Source organism: Nipponia nippon, unplaced genomic scaffold (assembly GCF_047370975.1).
Source record: "Nipponia nippon isolate SJK-2023a ecotype South Korea unplaced genomic scaffold, ASM4737097v1 scaffold_3, whole genome shotgun sequence".
In the NCBI taxonomy this organism is placed as follows: Eukaryota; Metazoa; Chordata; class Aves; order Pelecaniformes; family Threskiornithidae; genus Nipponia; species Nipponia nippon.
In genome coordinates this window covers 94,108,909-94,127,768 of record NW_028262347.1, presented here as the reverse complement: position 1 = coordinate 94,127,768, position 18,860 = coordinate 94,108,909, and the positions used below count along the sequence as shown (strand labels likewise).

Sequence of the window (18,860 nt, the reverse complement as noted above, 5' to 3'; positions counted from 1 at the left end):
ATGCAGACTAAGAGGGAGGAGAGAGGAGGCCGGTACTGGAGGGAGTGAGACAAACCTGACTTCCAGCAGCCACTTACAGAGCCATCTGCGTCTTGCTTGGTGGCTGGTCAATGGGGGACAGCGCTTGGTTCTTAGCTTGCCCTCAGGAGGAACAGAAGTTGCTCATAAGCTCTCTGAGCTCGTCTCGAAGTCAGGGATTCAGCCTGGATTGTTAAGCTACGTGTGGTACGCTGTAATGAATCTGTCATGCTTTTAAAGAAAGTTAAGTTAATACAAGGTTTTGGTGCTAAGTAGTCTTTTACTGGTCTTGAAACATGTGAGCAAGCAGTATTACTTTCTTGGATTTTCGTAATCAGGCAGATGCTCAGTGGATGTGAGCTGGTCCTATTAACTTTTAACTTATGAAGTTTAATAATAACAATTTAAATGTCAAAATGCATTATTTCGCTGAGCATTTTAGCAGAAACAAGTACATGTTCTGCGGTTGCTGGTGGAGTTACAGAATAAGCCCCAGTTCATGGCTGCAAGGGGCAAATTAAGCTGATGCTTCTGCCCTGTCATGGCAGGGAAGATCAAGTGCCTCTTCCTCTGCTCCTGAATTAAAGTGAAAAGTAGATGGATGGTAGTGTCACTTTAAAAAAAATCTGTAGAATTTAGCATACTTTCTAATATTTTCAAGTTTTTGTACTGCTTCAAAGGAGGGGGAAACCTAACATAGTCTAATGTGGATTTTTCAAAACCATTGGGAGCTGCTAATAATTTAGCAAGAAATAAGTAAATACTGTGATAGTTTTCTCTCTAGAGCTCTCCTATCTGCAGTTCAGTGACAGGTAATCTTAAATAAACATGGATTGGTTTGCTGTTGCGTTACATACTATTTATGTAAAAGATCCTTGTGGACCATGCTCTATATGTTATTGTCCTAATTTATTCCATGAGAGTAATACGTAATATGAAGTTATTACTTGTTCTTGATCCAAAGCCCATTTTCAGTTGATGCTTGAATTTTTCCACTGAGTTCCATAACATCTGGTTCATGCCTCATGTGCAAGCAAGGCCATTCCTAGACAAAGCCAGGACATTGTTCCAAGTAACATATAATTTATGTAGGACTATAGATATGCATGACCTTCTTATATAAGATCTAAGAAGGTGGTGGGTCTCTGCCCTGAAGAACTCATAATCGAAAACAGGTGAGGGTTGGCCATGTGGACAGAGGGGAATTTTATGCATTGTTTCTGTTTACTTTTGGTTCTTGCCTTATCAAGTTTTTGGTTTTGTTGTGTTTTTTCTTTTTTTTTTCTTAATCACTTGGAAATCTTAGTGCTGGTGATAACCTTTCATTCTGAAATTTCTCGGGGCAGGAGTGTACATCTAGCCTTATCATGGGACTGTCAACAATATGGTGGGCGATAGGTGAAGGTTGTGGGTTTAGAAGAAGTTGGATGGAGTTCTTGAGCTAACATGGGACTGCATGTGTAGAAGGTGGTGACTGGAAATGATGCACATGTGGTGCTCTGCCCAAATGCTTGACTCTAGGTCAGATGTAACCTGCTTATTTCAGCATAATTCAGTGTATATGTGTGTTAGTCATGGGCTTTTGGAGTATTTCTGAAGGGGCTCCTCAGCTCTTCCTTTCCCGGCTTTCAAGAGTTCATTTGCAGAATTTGGTTTTGTGGAAAGCACAATATGCTACCAGCCAGCTGTAACTTGTGGGTTTTATTGTTTCTGAATGTTTGAGATTATTTAGGTTTTGTGGTGGATTTTTTATTTTTTTTTTTTAAATCAAAGAGGTGGTATATGTAGGAACATATTCATTTGCACAGTTGCAGATACTTAGGGTTTTTTAAGATATCACTGGATTAAGGCAAAATGTATTTTTAAATGCTTATGCTTCTCTTGACTGCAGACTCTCTTATTCCCTGAAGGGGATGTAATCATGCTTGGAAGTGTGAAGATGCAAATGAACAAATGTTGCATGTGTGTACCAAAATATCTTCTGTTAATTATTAGGAGCTTAGGAGTGTAAAGGAAGACTAGGGTTTTCTTTTTTCATTTTCCTTCCTGTCCTTACATGTAACACGCTTCATCTGTAGCTTCTTATTTTATTAAATGAGTAGCACCTTAAAAGATACTGAGGCTATTTTGTAAGTAATATTTGGTGAAACCATCCTTTAAAATGAGTTGCTCTTGCAGTATAGATATTGGAAACAGTAGCAGTAAGAGATCTTTTTTAAAAAAAAAAATTGGGATTACCTGAAGATGTGAAAAATAAGGATATCTAATTGCATTTTTAATCACCTTTCTGTTAAATTCCTCTTCTGTATGCAGTAGTTATTAATGAATGTATGTTACCTTTTGTTTGTCTAGGAGGCTCTGGCAGCAAAGGCAGTAAGGAAGCTGCCTCAAACTGCCTTTGTTTATCCAAGAGAGTAAAAGAGCTTGTTTTGCAACATCCCGCATTTTCACTTGTATCTTTTGAAAAATGCTTGTTGGGTTGATCTGGGGCAAACCTTGTAACTTTTGCAAAATTCTTGTGTGTGAATGTATTGATACAGTGTTTATGTGTACATGAATGCTTTTGTAAGTATAGATAGTATATATTGATACAAATAAATATAATGGAAAAAGTTATATTTTTGTCTGCAGTAGGTCAGGCTGAAAGTTAGTTGGTCTTCCTTTTTAATCTCTGAACATGAAAATTGTAGGTAAAGCTTCAAATGTGAATGGCTTAGGGCATTTTCAGGCATAAAAAATATTAATTATTGACCTGAGACTAAGATGTCTCAGGCTGATTATTATCCATGTTCAGCAGTAACTTCTGAAGGGCTTTCCATGTGTCTTCATCCATGACTTCTCTTGAAGTGCCTATTTGTAATTATAGTTTCCCTAAGGCTATGCTCCCATTTCTGATGGCAACCCCTCATCTGTCGGTTTCTTCCAGTGCTATTTATTTTGCTAGTGAGACATAGTGAGTTCATGGTTATTTATACAGTATCATGGGTTTTGTCTCCGTTTCAACCACAGGAGCAGTTTTGAACTGAAGAAACTGGTTCCACACCTTCCACTTTTTCTGGGTAGAAATCAGTATCTGCGTTAGCATTAAAATAACCTCTTGATGTAGAGTTTGGCTCATAGCATGTGACAAAGATGTATTAAGGCCATACGTTTCCAGAATGTGCTTGAAACACCCAGCTGTGCTAGGCTGTGATGGGAACACAGGCATGAGCTTCTAATTTACATTGAGCTTCCTCTCATTTAGCTTCCCAGGAAGAGGAAGCGATGGCTCAGAGAGGGTGGTATGGATTAGAGTTGAAAGAATGTCAATGGCAGTCAACATTTGCAGGAAATCTTGAGATTGAGAGGTTTGTCTCCCTTTTGGCAAAACCACACCCAGTGGAAAGGAGGAGACTATTTAAGTTGGATTGGTTTCTCTAAAAAGGTAAATCAAAAATGCTTACTTAACTTTTTGCTTAGTTCAGGCAGAGCTAAGTGGTGGGAAGGCTTCATTCTTGTGGAAAACTGCATTCGTCACGTCTCCAGTATAGCAATCATCCTGTGAAGGGAATGGAGTAGTTACAAGGGGTTTTTTATAGTTTTTTTTATTTCATCTTTAGTTTATTCTGCGTTGCTTCTGATATAATGAAGACAACCTTGAGAGTGCTTAAGGACATGGTTTAGTGGTGGACTTGGCAGTGCTAGGTTAACGGTTGGACTCGATGATCTTAAGGGTCTTTCCCAACCTTAACAATTCTATGATTCTAATAATAAAATGCTTTCTGGGCCTAATCCTTTAAGTGCCCACTGCAGATAGAAGTCTTAAAACAGCAACTGTCCTTGCTGAGTTGCTTCTGAATAATGCCCTTGGACAGAAACAGTGGGGACTTTGATCCTGTAGTATTCTACTGAGTGAGTCTCTGCATCACTGCTTGGAGCTTGGTCTGAGTTCCAAATGATTGAGAGTTTTAGTTGATTATGAAGTCCCATTTTATGCCACCTTATTGCTATACGTAACACTTTGTGCAAGATCTCTTGCATTGTAAAGCAACAGACAAGGAGCAATTTGTCACCACAGTCTTGATTGAGATGCTTAATCCTTTTCACTCTGAAAGTTAAATCCTCTCTTAAAATAGAGGAGGGATTTCAGTCCTCAGAAATGCTTGTACTCTTTTCTTTCCCTCTGAAAAAAAAAACGAAGAGGAGGTCAGTATGAGAAAGATATAAATTAATAATATACACTGGGTTCCTGATTTGTAGGGAGGAGACTTGCTGCTTCTGCTTTTGGAGAGAAGAGTTGACTGCATATTGGTGTTTCTGACCGTGTGCTGTGGGGGCTTCATTGTTAAGTAATATTTTTTTCTTAGATAGGTTTCCCCTTTTTTTCTATTACTTGGGTAGAATTCATTAAAGCTGTACACACAGATACATTTATAGCTGCTTTTTTGCATGCTTAGATAATCCCTTTACTTTTTTGACTATACTTACTTTTATTTTAAATAAATGACTGAATTACCTGTGACCTTTTGATTAATATTTCCATTGAGGGCGAACAAAACTTTAAAGTCAAGTAAAGGAAGGACTTTAATGTTTCCCTGTAGGTAAAGGCATTTGATAGAGTTTTCTTCTCACTTAACTTTATTTGCTGTATTTATAAATTAAGTACAAAGTTCTGTAAATGTTATTGTTGCAGAAGGTTCACTTAGTGCAGTTTTTGGACACAGTAATAATACTGCAATACTTACTTGCTTAAACAAGACCCTTGTTTTAAGATCATTTTAAGAATGATCTTTCCCAGTTCATTTCAGGTAAAGTGAAGGTTAAAAAAAGTTGCAGTGTGTGTGTGCGTGCATGCATGTATTCTCTTCCCTTCTAAACTAAAAATGCCTTAATGGAGAAGGAAACAATATTAATTCCAAAGCTATATCCACATAAGTAGCTTTCCCCAATTCTCTCTTTACTGATTTAGAGCTTTTATTTATAGCCTGACAGTTTGAGTTGTAAAGCTGATATTGTTTACACTGCTGCCTTGATTGCCTTTACCTGTAATCTGTTAAGTAGTTTTTTGAACTATTGTCAGCTGATACCCATTGATCAAAATTATGAATAAATGAATACATTGCCTATGATGTTAATCTTGTCCTCTAATTTTAGCTTCAGTACCTCTTCATTCTGCACATGCTTGCCTTAATTCTTAATAAAGTCATTAGGAATAACTGTGAATACCTAGTGAAGACGGTAAATTTGTTTAGAGTTAATCTGGACTAGGATATAGACCTTGACAACAAACAGCGTGCATGCTTCATTTTGGAAGTCTCAAAGTCTGTACATGCAGACCACGAAATTATTGGTCATCAGAAGTTGGAGGAAAGCATGTTAGTATTTTGCTTAGTTTAACATGAAGCTGTGTAGAAGTATGCGAATGGGAAACAGGCATGTTTTCCTTCTGTTCCCTTTTTATACCTGAATTTAGACTAGCTGCAAAATTCAGACACTTTAATTTTTTGAATAAAGTTATTTTGGCATTTAGTAAAGTGAACTTAAAATAAAAATCAGTTTAACAAAGATGGACAAGTTAGTGTGTGAAGGTCAAAATCCTGCAGTATTGAAACAAATGACTTGCAGCAGAAGCATAAAAAAAAAAATGTGTGGCGGTATTGAACCTTATCCATACAGATTATCCCACATGATAGTCTCTAAAATAATTTAAGTATTACCCTTTTCAAAGGCAGGTGAAGTTAGGGGAGAAGGACTAGCCAAGTAGTCACATACAGATAGCTTTCTAAAAATGTGTTTGGGGTTTCTGACAGTAAGAATATAAAATAGGAAAATAGGGTACCCCTACCCTACAGGAGACACATGTACTCATGTACTTGCACTTGGAAAGGCGTGTTTTTCATACTGCTCCTTCCTGTACGGAAACTCCATGTCCTGCTTATGCATCATTTTGTCGTGTATTTTTAAGTAGTATCGGCAATCTAAATTAAGAACAAACTTAGTCTTTTCTATGTTTTAAAGTTTTAATTCTCACTATGCTGCCACTCTGCATAGGAGATAGTTTTTCTGCCATGCAGGAGCATAAACTGCAAACTCTAAATGGTGTTTTAGTCTGGAATGCGTGGGTGCCTCAGGGCCACCTGCTACTGCTCCTGCTCAGAAATAGCCCCTCTCCCTTACCTGCAGAAAAGTAGCATTAATACTGTGGAGTCAGACACACTGTACTGCCCTCTTTTTAGAGTAGTAGTTGTAATATAAACAATGAATTCTAATTTTGAATTTCATATGTAGACCACCTTGGGGGGGGAAAAAAAAAAACACACAACAGTGCTTGGGATAGGAATCCATTGCTATACCCCAAATGTAAGCCAGACTTGCAAAAGAGCTACATATTTGCACCAAGCTTTGGGCTAAGTTTTGTTATCTCCTCGTTTTTAAACTTCTTACCCTGTATTCCCTCACCAAACCCAGTAGTCCTTGATGGTGTACCATTGATGTGTTCTGGCTCTGGCATCTCAAGTGCTTACGCTGGCCACACCAGTTTTAGAGGCTGAATTCACACTGTCAGTTCCTGCGTAACTGTACACAATTCTTTTGTGTCTTGTTCTTCCTTCCCATCCTTGTTCTTCTCCTGCTTTCTCTTCCCCCCCCCCCCCCCCCCAACCCAAAAAAGCAACAAACCATTAACTGTAATACTCCGGTTCCAGCTACACCCATTGCACTGTTCTTGCTGCCAAAACTCATCTTCAGGGATTAGTCATCCTCTCAGATACTGTTGCTTCACCACTTCACCAGTAGAAGAAGAAATAAGTATCAGCCCATGTAGAATTTTAGTTGTCTACTGTGACTCTTCAGCTCAGGTCTTCTCCTGCCTATATAGAAATATATTTTCCCTCAATTTTCATGCAAATAATATTCCATGTTTCAAATAAACTGTAAGAGTAAACTTGTTTATACAGCTCTAAATGCATACATACTGAGGGAGCCACACTACTCTAATTAAACTTCTCTCAAAGCAGAAGATGCAAGATGAACATTTTGTGTCTGTGAACCAAAATATTCAGAGACTGGCAAAATTTGTGTGTGTTTGCTTTTACATCCTGAGGTCTGATTTTAAAATTGTCACATATCACCATTTGGTCAATGCTGAATTAGATTGTACATGTAATGGTTTTATTTTCTAAAATTAAATGCTCATTTGAATGTTAAAATTATTTTAATGAGTGAAATATGCAATACTGACTTTTGGCTTTTTTGTGAGAGCTAGTGAACTGGATAATTAATCCCTTTGCCCTGGTACTCTTGCCTTGTTAATTGCAAGCAGATTTTGCATCAAAACTGTGACTGTGTTTATGTTGAACTTATTTTGTCTGCATGTCTTTCTTCTTAGAAAGAAAAATGTTTTTGTTGTCAACATTAAAATTGCTGATCAACTGGAACTTCAAACTTTTAACCATTCTGTGCAGAGCCCCAGCATTCATTATGGTTCTTAAAGCTGTATTCAGAATGCAAACTTATGCTTTTCATGTTCAGTTTGATGTAGAAATACTTGTTGAGTAGCCTGTTCACTTTTGTGGCACTTTTGTTGAGATGAAGCAGTTGGAGTACTTGATTTATAGAAACTGGACAGAAACTTAGCAGAAAATGTTGGTATCAAACACAGCTTCTGCGCATTTGTAAATGATGGTGGGTAAGGACCTGTATCTGTCTTAAAATGAGTATTTGTCTACTAACAAGCCACTTTACAGATGTTGCTGAGATTAAGACAGTACTGCATGTCAGTTTCATATTAACCAATTTCACTACTTAAAGATTGCTCTAGGTGTAAAGGAAAATAAACAGGCGTAAAATGAGGATGATGTTCATCTTGTGGTAAGATAAATGTGATCAGGCTGCTCTATCATAGTTTTTTCAGTTAACTACTGAATTAATTTTGTATCCTGAAGAATATTTTAGGTACTATTTGGAAAAACAAATGCTTAAAAATCTGTATCAGATGATGGATGACAGTTAGTAAAGTTCCATCATGCTTTGGTCTCCCTTTTGTAAGAAACCTGGCTTTGGAGTGGTTTTGATGCTTTAAAAAAAAATCTGACTTGTTATAGCTGTTGTTTTTAAAGCTCACTTTATCATTCAAAACCATACCTACGAAGCTTTTGCAGTTATTTAATCTTAAGGTTATTCAACCACCATTGTGATTTAACCTCACTGCTTACTATTTTCCATTTTATGCTTTGAACAGTGTGCTCCCTGTGGATAATTAAGCAATTAAAATGTACACGTAGAAGAGCAAAAAGATATGTGGTAGGGTTCAGGAATCAGTTGTGCTGGGAGAAGTCGGGATGGGTGTTGATGGCAGGAATCTTTCTGCCTGCAGAGCTTAGTAGAATATCAACATAATGCTTGGCTTCCTTTCTGCACCTACAATAGCAATTGCTTGACTGTTTTGGATCTGCAAAAAGAGTGTTAGTTTTTATGACAGTAAAACCTTCTTTCCATTGATACTCCAGGTTTATGGAGAAATGTATTTGTCAAGTTTTGAAAGGCCATTACCATGGTACTACTTTTTCTTCTACTATTGATATTCCTGGATTTCATTTTTTTTTCTCTGCTGTCTTACACAGTAACTTTCATCTTTGTCTTCTGTAAAATTCATGGAACAAATTTTCTTGAGGTTCGGGGAAAAATGGTTCTCAGAAAACAGTCCCATGAAAAATGGGGATGGATACAGTGATTTAACAAAACAATTGGTCACCTTTCCTTCAGCAGCTGGGTATGAAATATTTCTTGGGTACGAGTTATCCTCCATAAACTTATCAATCTATGGTAACCCATAAAGAATTGCTGTGTTTTCTTTAACCTGATGGAGATTCAACTTCAAAACAAGATTGCCTAAGCATCTCCTTATAGAATTTCTATTATCGTGACTTTTATGTAGATAATACTTTTTCTAATCTTCTCTGTCCTTCCCTGTCCTTGTCCTACCCTCACACATGGGGTTTTCTCCTCTGCAGCAATTTTTAACTGTACATATTTACACTGGGAAGCACTTGTTTCTTTAGTAATATGTGTTGGGGGTTGCTTCTGCAAGCTCCAAGCGCTTTATAGTTCTCATCTTATGTCAGTGGAGAAAGGGGTATTTATTGATGCTTTGTTAAAATGGACATTAGGAGCCATCTTGAACTTGCAGATGCAATTGGCTCTGAAGCTCCAGATGATCATGTTGCCAATAATAATTCTCTAGAGGTGCCCTTATACTTGCTGCTCCGAGGTGTGCTCACGGAATATAAATGAAGAGAGTCTGTCCTGCTTATCCAGTCCCTCCCTGATATCTGCTTGATGGAGAACTTGATCCTTGCAATTTTTTTTTTTTGAGGGGGGGCGGCTGCTGATGCAGCTCAGCCATCTATATTTTGTCTCATACTTCAATGTGGTTTTGTTCATTTTTTTTAATTCCCAGTAGTTTCCCGCTCTTTCCCCATTTGCTTTTTCCCTTGACTTGTTACATTAGCACTGCATCAAACTTTATTAAATTTTAAACTTCATACTGCTTGGGAAAATCACATCTTATTTGACCATATCTTTTTGTTTTGCTGTAAGGTGATTTTATACTAAAAAATGTTCTGTGAGATGTGTAAACGCAGGGTTGAGAGTGACATGAGGAGTGACTCTAAAGATAATTCAGAATATAATTTGGGCCCTGTCTTGATTGTATGCTTTGTGGGAATTTTTTTGTCTGCACACAGAGGCAGTTTCTGAGTAAAAACCAAGATCTAGAAGGATATAATTTTTTCCCTGTGGTGTCCTTTTTTGCTTTGTCAATTAACCTGCTGAATGAGAAAGACTTGCTCCCAATACCCCAGAGGGAAATGGATCACTTTTAGAAGGGTTAATTAAGTTAAAGTCACTGCTTGGTTCCCTCCCCTGCTTCTCATCAACCTCTGTGTTCTATTCTGTCTCAGAGACAATGATGATTTTTATTTTCATGGATATGATCACCTGTAGTTATTCAGCTTAATTTTGTTTTGTATAATTTACTCAACCAGTCTGCTCCAGCTATTTTTACAGTCAACTCTTGTAAGAAGTAACTTTGCCTCCAGCCTTGAGAACGCTAGAGGTAGTTCCCCTTGTTAGGGAAAGGATTTTTGAAACTTATTTCTTGGTGCCAAATTAAAATGGAGGTTAGTTGCTTGCATTATCTCCACTTACTGAAATTTTAGGTCCTTGCTTAGTGTATTCTGGATTTTATTGGAGTGTTGTGGGTTTTTTAAGCTAAAATGCTTCATGCAGGATGTTGAGCTTAGAGCGTGTGTCACCAGGCACTTGGGCAGGGTTTGCAATGTGCTTACAAGAAATGGAGTGTAGTCTCTGAAATATTCCAAGTAGTAAAGAAATTAGGAGCTCTCCAAGGATTTGCTTTGTTTGCTAGTAGAAAACAAGGTACTGTTGCAGTAATTCATATGTTTAAATGTCTAGTGCCATTGATGATATTGATCTAAACCTATGTGTTTCTGTTTTAACCTGCACTGAGGAAAACCTAGGAAAACTCTTTGAACACAAAAACTCAGCTGTTCAAAACATGACAAGGACAGATGAATAGAAACACCAGTGGGCATACAATTTCATTGCTTTCTAGGGTCTTTAATAGCATGAAAAATTCAGGGTCTCTACAAAACCTGGTATTGTGTACTTAATCTATATTTAAGAATTTTTTTTAAGATAGACATGTATTTGTTCTAAAAATATAATTTAAATGTGTTTACAAGGTTTTTAGCATCTATGCTTATTCATTGTCTAAATACTCTGCATGTTAAAATGGTGTATATCTCTTCTGTTGTATTAAGCAAGGTTAAACTGAGGAAGCTAATTCCTCACACTCAAAGAGAGGGTTTTTCCATTGATGAAATAACAAACTGGCTTTTTTTGGCAGTTACACTTGCAGTTTGGAGAGTTACTTTTGTCATTTCAATTGGAATGAGCTCGTTGAGCTAAAGTTGAGAAAACCAATTGCAGAAACCCACTGGCAGGTTCCTCTCTTACTCTCTTTTCCTTTCACCGTGAATAAGAACTGACACCGAAATGGCCAAGATGCACAAACCCCAAAGGTAGAAAGACCAGAAATAGATAACTTCGTAACACTAACTATAAAGAATGCTACTATCATTTAATGTGCTTGTTTTAAATAAAGAAAGGTCTTTTTGGTAGGTGGTTCTTTTTCATCTACTGCCCGTAAAATACTTCCTTTGAATTCTGAAATGCTTGTGGGCTTTTGGGGAGTCTTGGTTGGTTGCTTTTTTGCATTCAGGACATTCCAGTTTCCATCCAAAATCAGCTAAACAAAAATTACAACGTAAGGAAAAATAACTTCTTACTGTCTTAATGTAAAAACTCCCCAAAGTGCTTAAACTATACATTTTTCAAGCTGGAATACAAGGAAGCCAAAAGCTTTTCCTCCAGCTGCCTAACAGCTAGAGGTTTTTTCCATGAAGGCGCAATGATTTGCAGCTAGAGCCAGTTTTCTTCAGGGTCAGGGCACAGTCTTATTTGTTTTGTTGGTATCTTCCAGTATCTTGTGTCGTCTTCTGTATGTTCTCCACTGAGAACAGCTTACATATTTTGGCTATGTAAACACCATAATTTCTCTTGAGGAAAGGAGAGGAAAGGAAGATGTAGATAAATTATTTCTTAGGGTTTCCTGCATTTTAAGAAGCAGCAGCATGAGATTATTTACTATGTGATGCAATCTTGCTGCCAAATGTTCCTGCTCCTTCTTCAGTCCATTGATCCTTCAAGGTGAGGAGAGTACCAATTAATATAAACCCTATCCCTTCTTTTATGCGAAAAGAAGGGAAGCCTAAGCAGAGATGCTGTTCTGCAGTCTAGATCATCATGAACTCTGATTCACTCATCCCTAGGCTGAATTTCCTCTAAATGTTTTGTAACTAAAGTATTTATATAATTAAAATACATGTATATATCTACATCACTTGTAAAGTGAGTTCTGTTTTCTGGTTTTGTTCATTTGAGGACAGTACTGCTGTTTCCAGAGTATGTGGCATAACACTGAGTTTTCACTAATAAAACTATTCCATTGCAACATGGAGCTGAGGGTTTTATGGAATGATTTCAAATTTGTTTCAGGAAAAAAAAAAATCCTGGCACTTAAAGCTGCCTGGGTTAGAATGGTAAAACAGAACTAAAAGTTGATGCAGCAGTGATCTACGCTATGCAGAGTTTTACTGTTGCACAGTTTTCAACATCATATTTACCTTCAAGTTGAACAGCTGTAGTAAAAACTGTTTCTTGTTTTCTAGAGCTTTGTGACACTCCTGCTGTTACAATATATACAATAAATAGTTAAAAAAATAAATACAATAAATAGTTAAAAAAATAAGTGGTATACTTTAAACTCTTCTTAAGGGTTCCTATGAAAGCCCTGATTTCTCAAAAATAAAACCAGAAGTTACTTTCCATTGCAAACCTTTTTAGGCAGTTAGAAACCTCTAATTGTTTTACAGGTAAGATAAATTATTTTCACTGGTGAAAAAACAAGTGCTGCAGCAAAAACTATTTTACTTTCTTCCTATATAATATGTGGTTTTCAAAATTGTGGAACAGATGATTATTGCAATCAGCTTGGAATTTATGATAAAGTATACTGCTTGGAGTTGAAAGCCAGTGCATACTCTGAGCATTTTTGTACTTCAACAAATGCACTTCATTTAAATGCATCCAGACTTACTTTTTTTTTTTGCCTGACTGCCTAAGTCAGGAGATAAGCTTTGTCTTTGTAGTGACCAAACTGAGTTGTCTTTTTGGTCTAATGTGGTAATTTTTAGCATTGCATTTTCTGAAGAGCTTAAGGATATTAGGTGGTCAAATCTCAGTGCCTGGCAGTCAGACTTCTTTTCCTTTGAAGTTCTCATATGCATCTTGCTTGTATGTCCCCAGAATGTGTGCATCTCTGAAATTGTGGGCTTTGATTTTGTTTTGGTTTAGCATGAGAAATGGGGAGGATTTAATTTCTTTAAGACAAAAGTCCCCAGACTTTAAGAGGGTAAAGGACTGATGGGATGTAAGACGTCTTGAATGACATTCATTCGCTCCTCTTCCGTCTCCTCTCCTGTGGTTCCTTTTATGTTGGATCTTCTTTAGCTCAGTCCTGTGTTGTTCTTTGTTTTAGCATCTGCCTTCTTTTAGCTAATGCCTTCCTATTTTCTATATATTTCATCGCCTGTTGCACGATTAAGAATAATCCTGGCCCAGAGCCCTCTATCAGACACAAGTGAATTCTTTGAAATAGTTTTTTTTCACATCTGGATTGGAAAATTGTGAAAAGTATGTGTATGTTGCTGATAGAATTTCACCCTACTGGAAATGTCTTGTTTCAGCTGTAACTTATTATCCAATAGTTGCTGAAACCAAAACTATAGTACGATGAAGTCTGGCTGACACCTCCAGTTTTTCCACATGGTGTACTAATCTGGAAGTTGTTGTGGTTGCCTAGGGATTTGGATGTAAAAGATAAGAATTAAGAATTGTTAGAGAAGTCTGCCTTAGTTCTGAATTATACTATTATGGAAAATGTACTGGTATTGTAGCTGTTTTCTTAATACATTCATTCTCTTCTTGGAAGTGGCTTTGTTCATTATTTTGGAATTTAAATTTTTTAATGGTTGCTTATGCTTGTTGCAGATGACTAGAAGTACTAAAGTGTACTGCTTTGCTCTAATTCCCCCCACCCCCTCAATTTTGGTGAGTTGACTTTTTTGGGTAGTGTCTGCTTTTTGTGTACTGTAATTCTCATTTGTATCAGCAATCAGAACAGCAAAATTAATTTATTTTTTTTTTTAGTCTTTCTGTGGAAATTGAACAAAAAATCTTTATGCAGGAGGAACCAGACCCTGAGAGCTGCTATCTGAAAAGTTCTCTCCTTTCCTACCTCTTTCCTACTTACAGCAATCAAGTATTCTTTCAGTTGTTCAGTTGATTTAGGGTTTTTCTAATTTACAGCCCAAGTTTACAGTGAGCACTTGTTTACTTGTTACCATTATATATATTAAATAATCTCCTTAATACTTATTAACTCTCTCTTTGGCAAAAAGTATTTTTACATAAACTCACTAACTAAAATAATATTACCCACCAAATCAAGGGAAGTTATTCCTGTCGGCTCAGTTACTGTGAGCCTGCATATGGAGTACGTTGTCCAGTTATGTCCCCTTCAATCCAAGAAAGATCCTGACAAGCGGGAGTGACTCCAGTGAGCAATCACCAGGTTGATCAAGGGCCTGGAGCAGTTCATGTACAAAGAGAAGCTGAGAGCAGGGTTTGTTCAGCATGCAGGAGGTGAGGTAAAAGAGGGATCTAATAGCAGTCTTCAGCTACCCTGTGGGTGGTTAGAAGGTATACAGAGTCAGGCTTCTCCTAAAAGTGCACAGGTAACAATGGCCAAATGTTGAGCAAAAAGGAAAAATCAACCAGATAAGAGAAAATAATTTCTCAGTAAAAGTGGCCATACACTGGAATAAGTGTGCAGAGGGGCTGTTGGAACCTCCTTCCTTGGAGGTAACGAGAGCTTGATTGGCAAGGCCCTGACAGCAACCCGACCTAACTTGGCAGCTGTCCCTGCTGTGAGCGTGAGGTTAGATTTACACAACTTCCAGAGGTCCTTTTCTTCCAAACTTGTTCTGTGATTCTAGGACCCTTTCTAATTAACATTAGTCAAGCTGAGCAGACTGATCACTCTTAATCTCTTTTAAAATCAGCTACTGAAGTTTTCGAAGGAGTCAGGGCCCTTTTGCTTGTTGCTGTACAAAGTCTTGTCCATGTGTGAGCAGAACTGGACAATTTGTTCCAGGTGAAAATTCATCAGGGCCTTTTATAATCAACATATCTATAAAAAAAAAAAGCGTTGTCTGATGCAGCCTAGCATAATATTTGTTTAACAGATGCATTTTCTTGGCATCCTACAACCATCTTGTCATGGACTAATATGGGCGGATCCTTCTCGTTTCTTCAGGTCTTCATAATAATGAGGTACTCTCTTCTTACTCATGATAATCGGATACTCTCATCTGTCAAGTGTAATGAGAGGTATGATCTCATCATACTTATTGATGAGATCTCAATATAAAAGAGAAGTTCTTTAGTCTAAGTAGACAGGCCCAGTGTTTCTTAGAACTGAATTTCAATTTGTATACATGAAGTCTTTGGTGCCGTTCAGTTCCTTCTCCTGTTTTACTACATGTATTAGTGATGTACTGTAACTCTGTGCCAGTATTAAATTTCAGTATAATATGCCTGTGGCTAGTGGACTTATTAAAACAAAGGCAGCAACAGAATGAGGGTCTACATGGAGTCAAATGACTACATGGATTTCAAAGTGTAAGTGTGAGTATGTGTGTTTTGAAGTCTGGATATTGCTTTCAGGTAAAGGCGAGGCAAAAAAAAAAACCAAAACCAAACCTGTGAAGGCAAACCGATTTATCTTGTCTTACAGAGGCTCAAAAGGACTTGATTTACATTTGATAGGCTTTACTTAGAAGCCATTTTAGGATAACTAAAGAAATATTTTTATCAAACTGTAAAGCTTTGAAATTCCCTCTGAATTTGGATGGACCTAGAGCATGCTGTAGTGAGTAGTGGTCACTTGAACTTTGTGGAAACTGCTGAGCATCTTGGTTTTCTCTTTGGTTTTCTTTTGAATTATCAGAACTCAGCTCCACCTACCACCAGACAGAAATTGTTCCCAAGAAAACCAGAAAAGTAGTTAATGACTTGTTCTATTTTTAAGTAATAATAGTCAACAGATGTAAAAATGGTAAACATAATCTTTTCCAAACAATGAACTTCTGACTTTGTAAGAGAACAATAAAAACCTTAATTTTTCATAAATGCTTTCTTTCTAACAGATTATGGAAGAAACAAATACACAGATTGCTTGGCCATCAAAGTTGAAGATTGGAGCAAAATCGAAAAAAGGTATTTTGTTTTGTTCTTTTTATTGGATGGAAGTAGTTGTTACAAGTAGTAAAACCACAGAATAAACAAATCTGTCTTTAGAGTCACCATATCAATACTGGACACCTGAAATATTTTCATTTCAGTTTACTGTTTTTATAAGAATTTCTTGTTGAAGTTATATGAGCTTTATATAGGTATTTGATGTACAAACCCATTTTAAGTAGCTTTCACTTCTGCAAATACTTTATTATCAATACTATTGGACTTACTGTCTTTAGCATGTGTGCTTTCTTCTGTATAGTTCTACATCTAATCTGGACAGTTTTTCTTTTACAGCAGCCAAAGCCAGTTAGTCTTTCTGGTAACATTGTAGATTAGTGGGTGTTCTGTGGGGTTTTTTGTTTGTTTTTATAGAGTACAAAGATGTGTGTTGGTCAAGCCCAGTTAGAACAATACATACTCATTGTGTTACTGACAGAGACAGTCTGCATGTTTTTTTGGTTTCTTTAAGAAACCTAAGTAGAGCTGTTTCTTAGGAATGGCCAGTATTATGTGTTTTAAATTATGCTTCTTTTGGAAATACAGCCTATTAATGTGAACCAAGTATACGATCTGGAACATCTCTTTTTGAAATAACCTTTCTAGTTCTGTTCTTAAAGAATCATAGCTGTGACTGAATGAAAATAATAATTCTTCTTCTGCAGGAAAAATGAAATTGGGAGTGGTTTTTAACATTGCATGTATTTCTGTTCAGGCCGATACATATTAAAAACCAAGAAAGTGGAGTTCAAATAATTTCTCTGTACATTATATTTAGAATGTATAGGTGGAGGTGTGGGCTAGCCTTTGCAAATGAAGGTCTTACGGGAAGAAAAATAATCTCTTTAGAAAGGTGCAGGATTAATAACACTTTTATGGTGTAAAGTGAGATTCAGTCTCTGAGCTACTTTCCCACATGGTTTTGAAGTACGGATTGATTTACTTTTTTTTCTTCACTCGCATGGAAAAAGAATCTCACTTGAGACGGGGAAAAATGGGAAAGGAATTCAGACTGGAAAAAATGCAAGTGTCATGTGTATGTATACATTCATATGTGGAACTAATTTTTTTAGTAATGCAAGAGTGACAAAGTCTCTGTGCAAACCTGTGCTCTACCTGTGTTGTTCTGCATACTTTCTGCCTGAGGTGCTATGAATTGATACACAGCTAAAGATCCTTGGGAAACTGAGGCAGGAGAGTTTGTTTTTCTTTTGAGGGGAGAAAAGAAGAAATAAAGCAGTACCTGCGCTTATTTTCTTTCAAATTTAAATGAGCCTGGTTCTGAAGATAAGAAGCATGGATGAAAGGCCATGAAAAGAGGGGTAAGAGAGGTGGCTGGCTGCGATTCCGGATTGGTACTTAGAGATGCAGCTTTCTATGTAGATTAATTTAACCCCTTTATTAGTCATCTCAAAGGGAAGATAATGTTCGATTTGTGGTGAAGGTCTATCAGTATATGGAATGAATTTGAATACCAGGGGAAATAAAACAGCTAAAAGTTTTATAAGCTGATAATAAAACTAAAAATTGAGAGGAGGGAACGCATAATACAGCTGGGCATACTGAGTGCATCTGCAGTGGGAATGAATATCCTGAAAAGTCTTTACGCCAAAAGAAACTTTAGGCAGTGAAGGGCTGCAAACTAGGCATTTTAGCAATATGCTATACTATTAAAAAAAAAGTTTCAAATGCCTGTGGGCTGCAGGGTAGCTCTAGAGTTAAGACTCTCTGGCTAGCTTTGCTCTGGGAAGTTTTGTGGGTATATATGCACAACCCCTTAACCTAGAGGTTCCTATTTCTTGTGAAATAAAGTGTAGTTTATATATTCTGTTTACACTTGGTATCAATTGTTTGCAATTCTGTAACTTTCCATTTGCAGCTACAGCAGCTGTTTATATAGGGAAAATATTCTAAGTGTTTAACATACTCTAACTTCACTTAATGACATTTTGTGATTGAGAGGAGAGTCTGCAACAAATAACTGGCTGGCTCGCTGGGGACTTGAACTCAGAACATGCTATCTTTCCCCGTCTCCTTGGCTGGGAACTGAGTGCTGATAAGCAGTCATCAAGTGAGGGAGAAGCAGTTACGGATGGACAGTCTTGTACTCTAGCCATACACTGTACCGTATCGTAATCAAGTGATACCAAATTATTCACATCATTTTCCAATATAATTTGGCTGCAGTTTCAGTAGCATCACATTCTGTGGATGTATGTTGTGGCCTTTAGTCATTCACAGCTTTCTTCCCAAAATACGAAGGGAAAAACAATCATTAGGAAGATATCTCTAGTTGTGGTGTTGTTTCTGTCGTGTTGTTCAGTCTGTCATGAAACATCTAGGGGTTAATGTAGTGTTCTTCTCACTGCTCTTGTCAGTTTTTAATTTGAGATCATTAATACCAAATCAATAAGGACAGAGTACATATTTTCTTTCTAATTACAACACAAGTGTTGAAATTTGCAGACAAGGTGTGCATAATAAGGTTCAGCAAGGTTTTAAGATTAAGTTCTGTACAAGACCCAGAATCTTTTTCTGATCTTGTGGAAAAAAATTACTGTGATGAAGCTGAAGTGCTAAGAGTAGATGATCTGCAAGTTGCTAATTTCTTTCTTTTCTGTGTTATGCTGATTACAGCTTTTAAATTGATTATTGCAAAATACTATATATAGAGTATCATAATGGTGATTCATTAACTCAAACTTGATAAATATTTTCTGATAAACTTTGAATTGCAAAATGCTAATGTCTGGATTTAGCATTATGCAGAATTTCAATAATTTGCTAAGTAAAATTTCTTGTTTACTATGAAATAGCTAAAATAACTCTCTGCAAAGACTAAAATTCAAAAATCAATTATC

At 36.9% G+C, this 18,860-nt stretch overlaps 1 protein-coding gene across 7 annotated transcripts in view; it reads left to right on the top strand.

Annotated features, from left to right (window-relative positions):
* BICC1 (BicC family RNA binding protein 1) overlaps window positions 1-18,860 on the top strand; it is a 121,816-nt gene that overhangs the window by 39,515 nt on the left and 63,441 nt on the right. For all 7 annotated transcript variants that reach the window (XR_015706653.1, XR_015706652.1, XR_015706650.1 and 4 more), the window contains exon 3: window positions 15,909-15,978. Coding sequence is in view for 2 of the 7 variants with exons in the window: in XM_087766668.1 (XP_087622794.1) it covers window positions 15,909-15,978 (70 nt within the window). In the remaining 5 variants the exon portion in view is untranslated. The remainder of the gene's footprint in view (window positions 1-15,908; window positions 15,979-18,860) is intronic.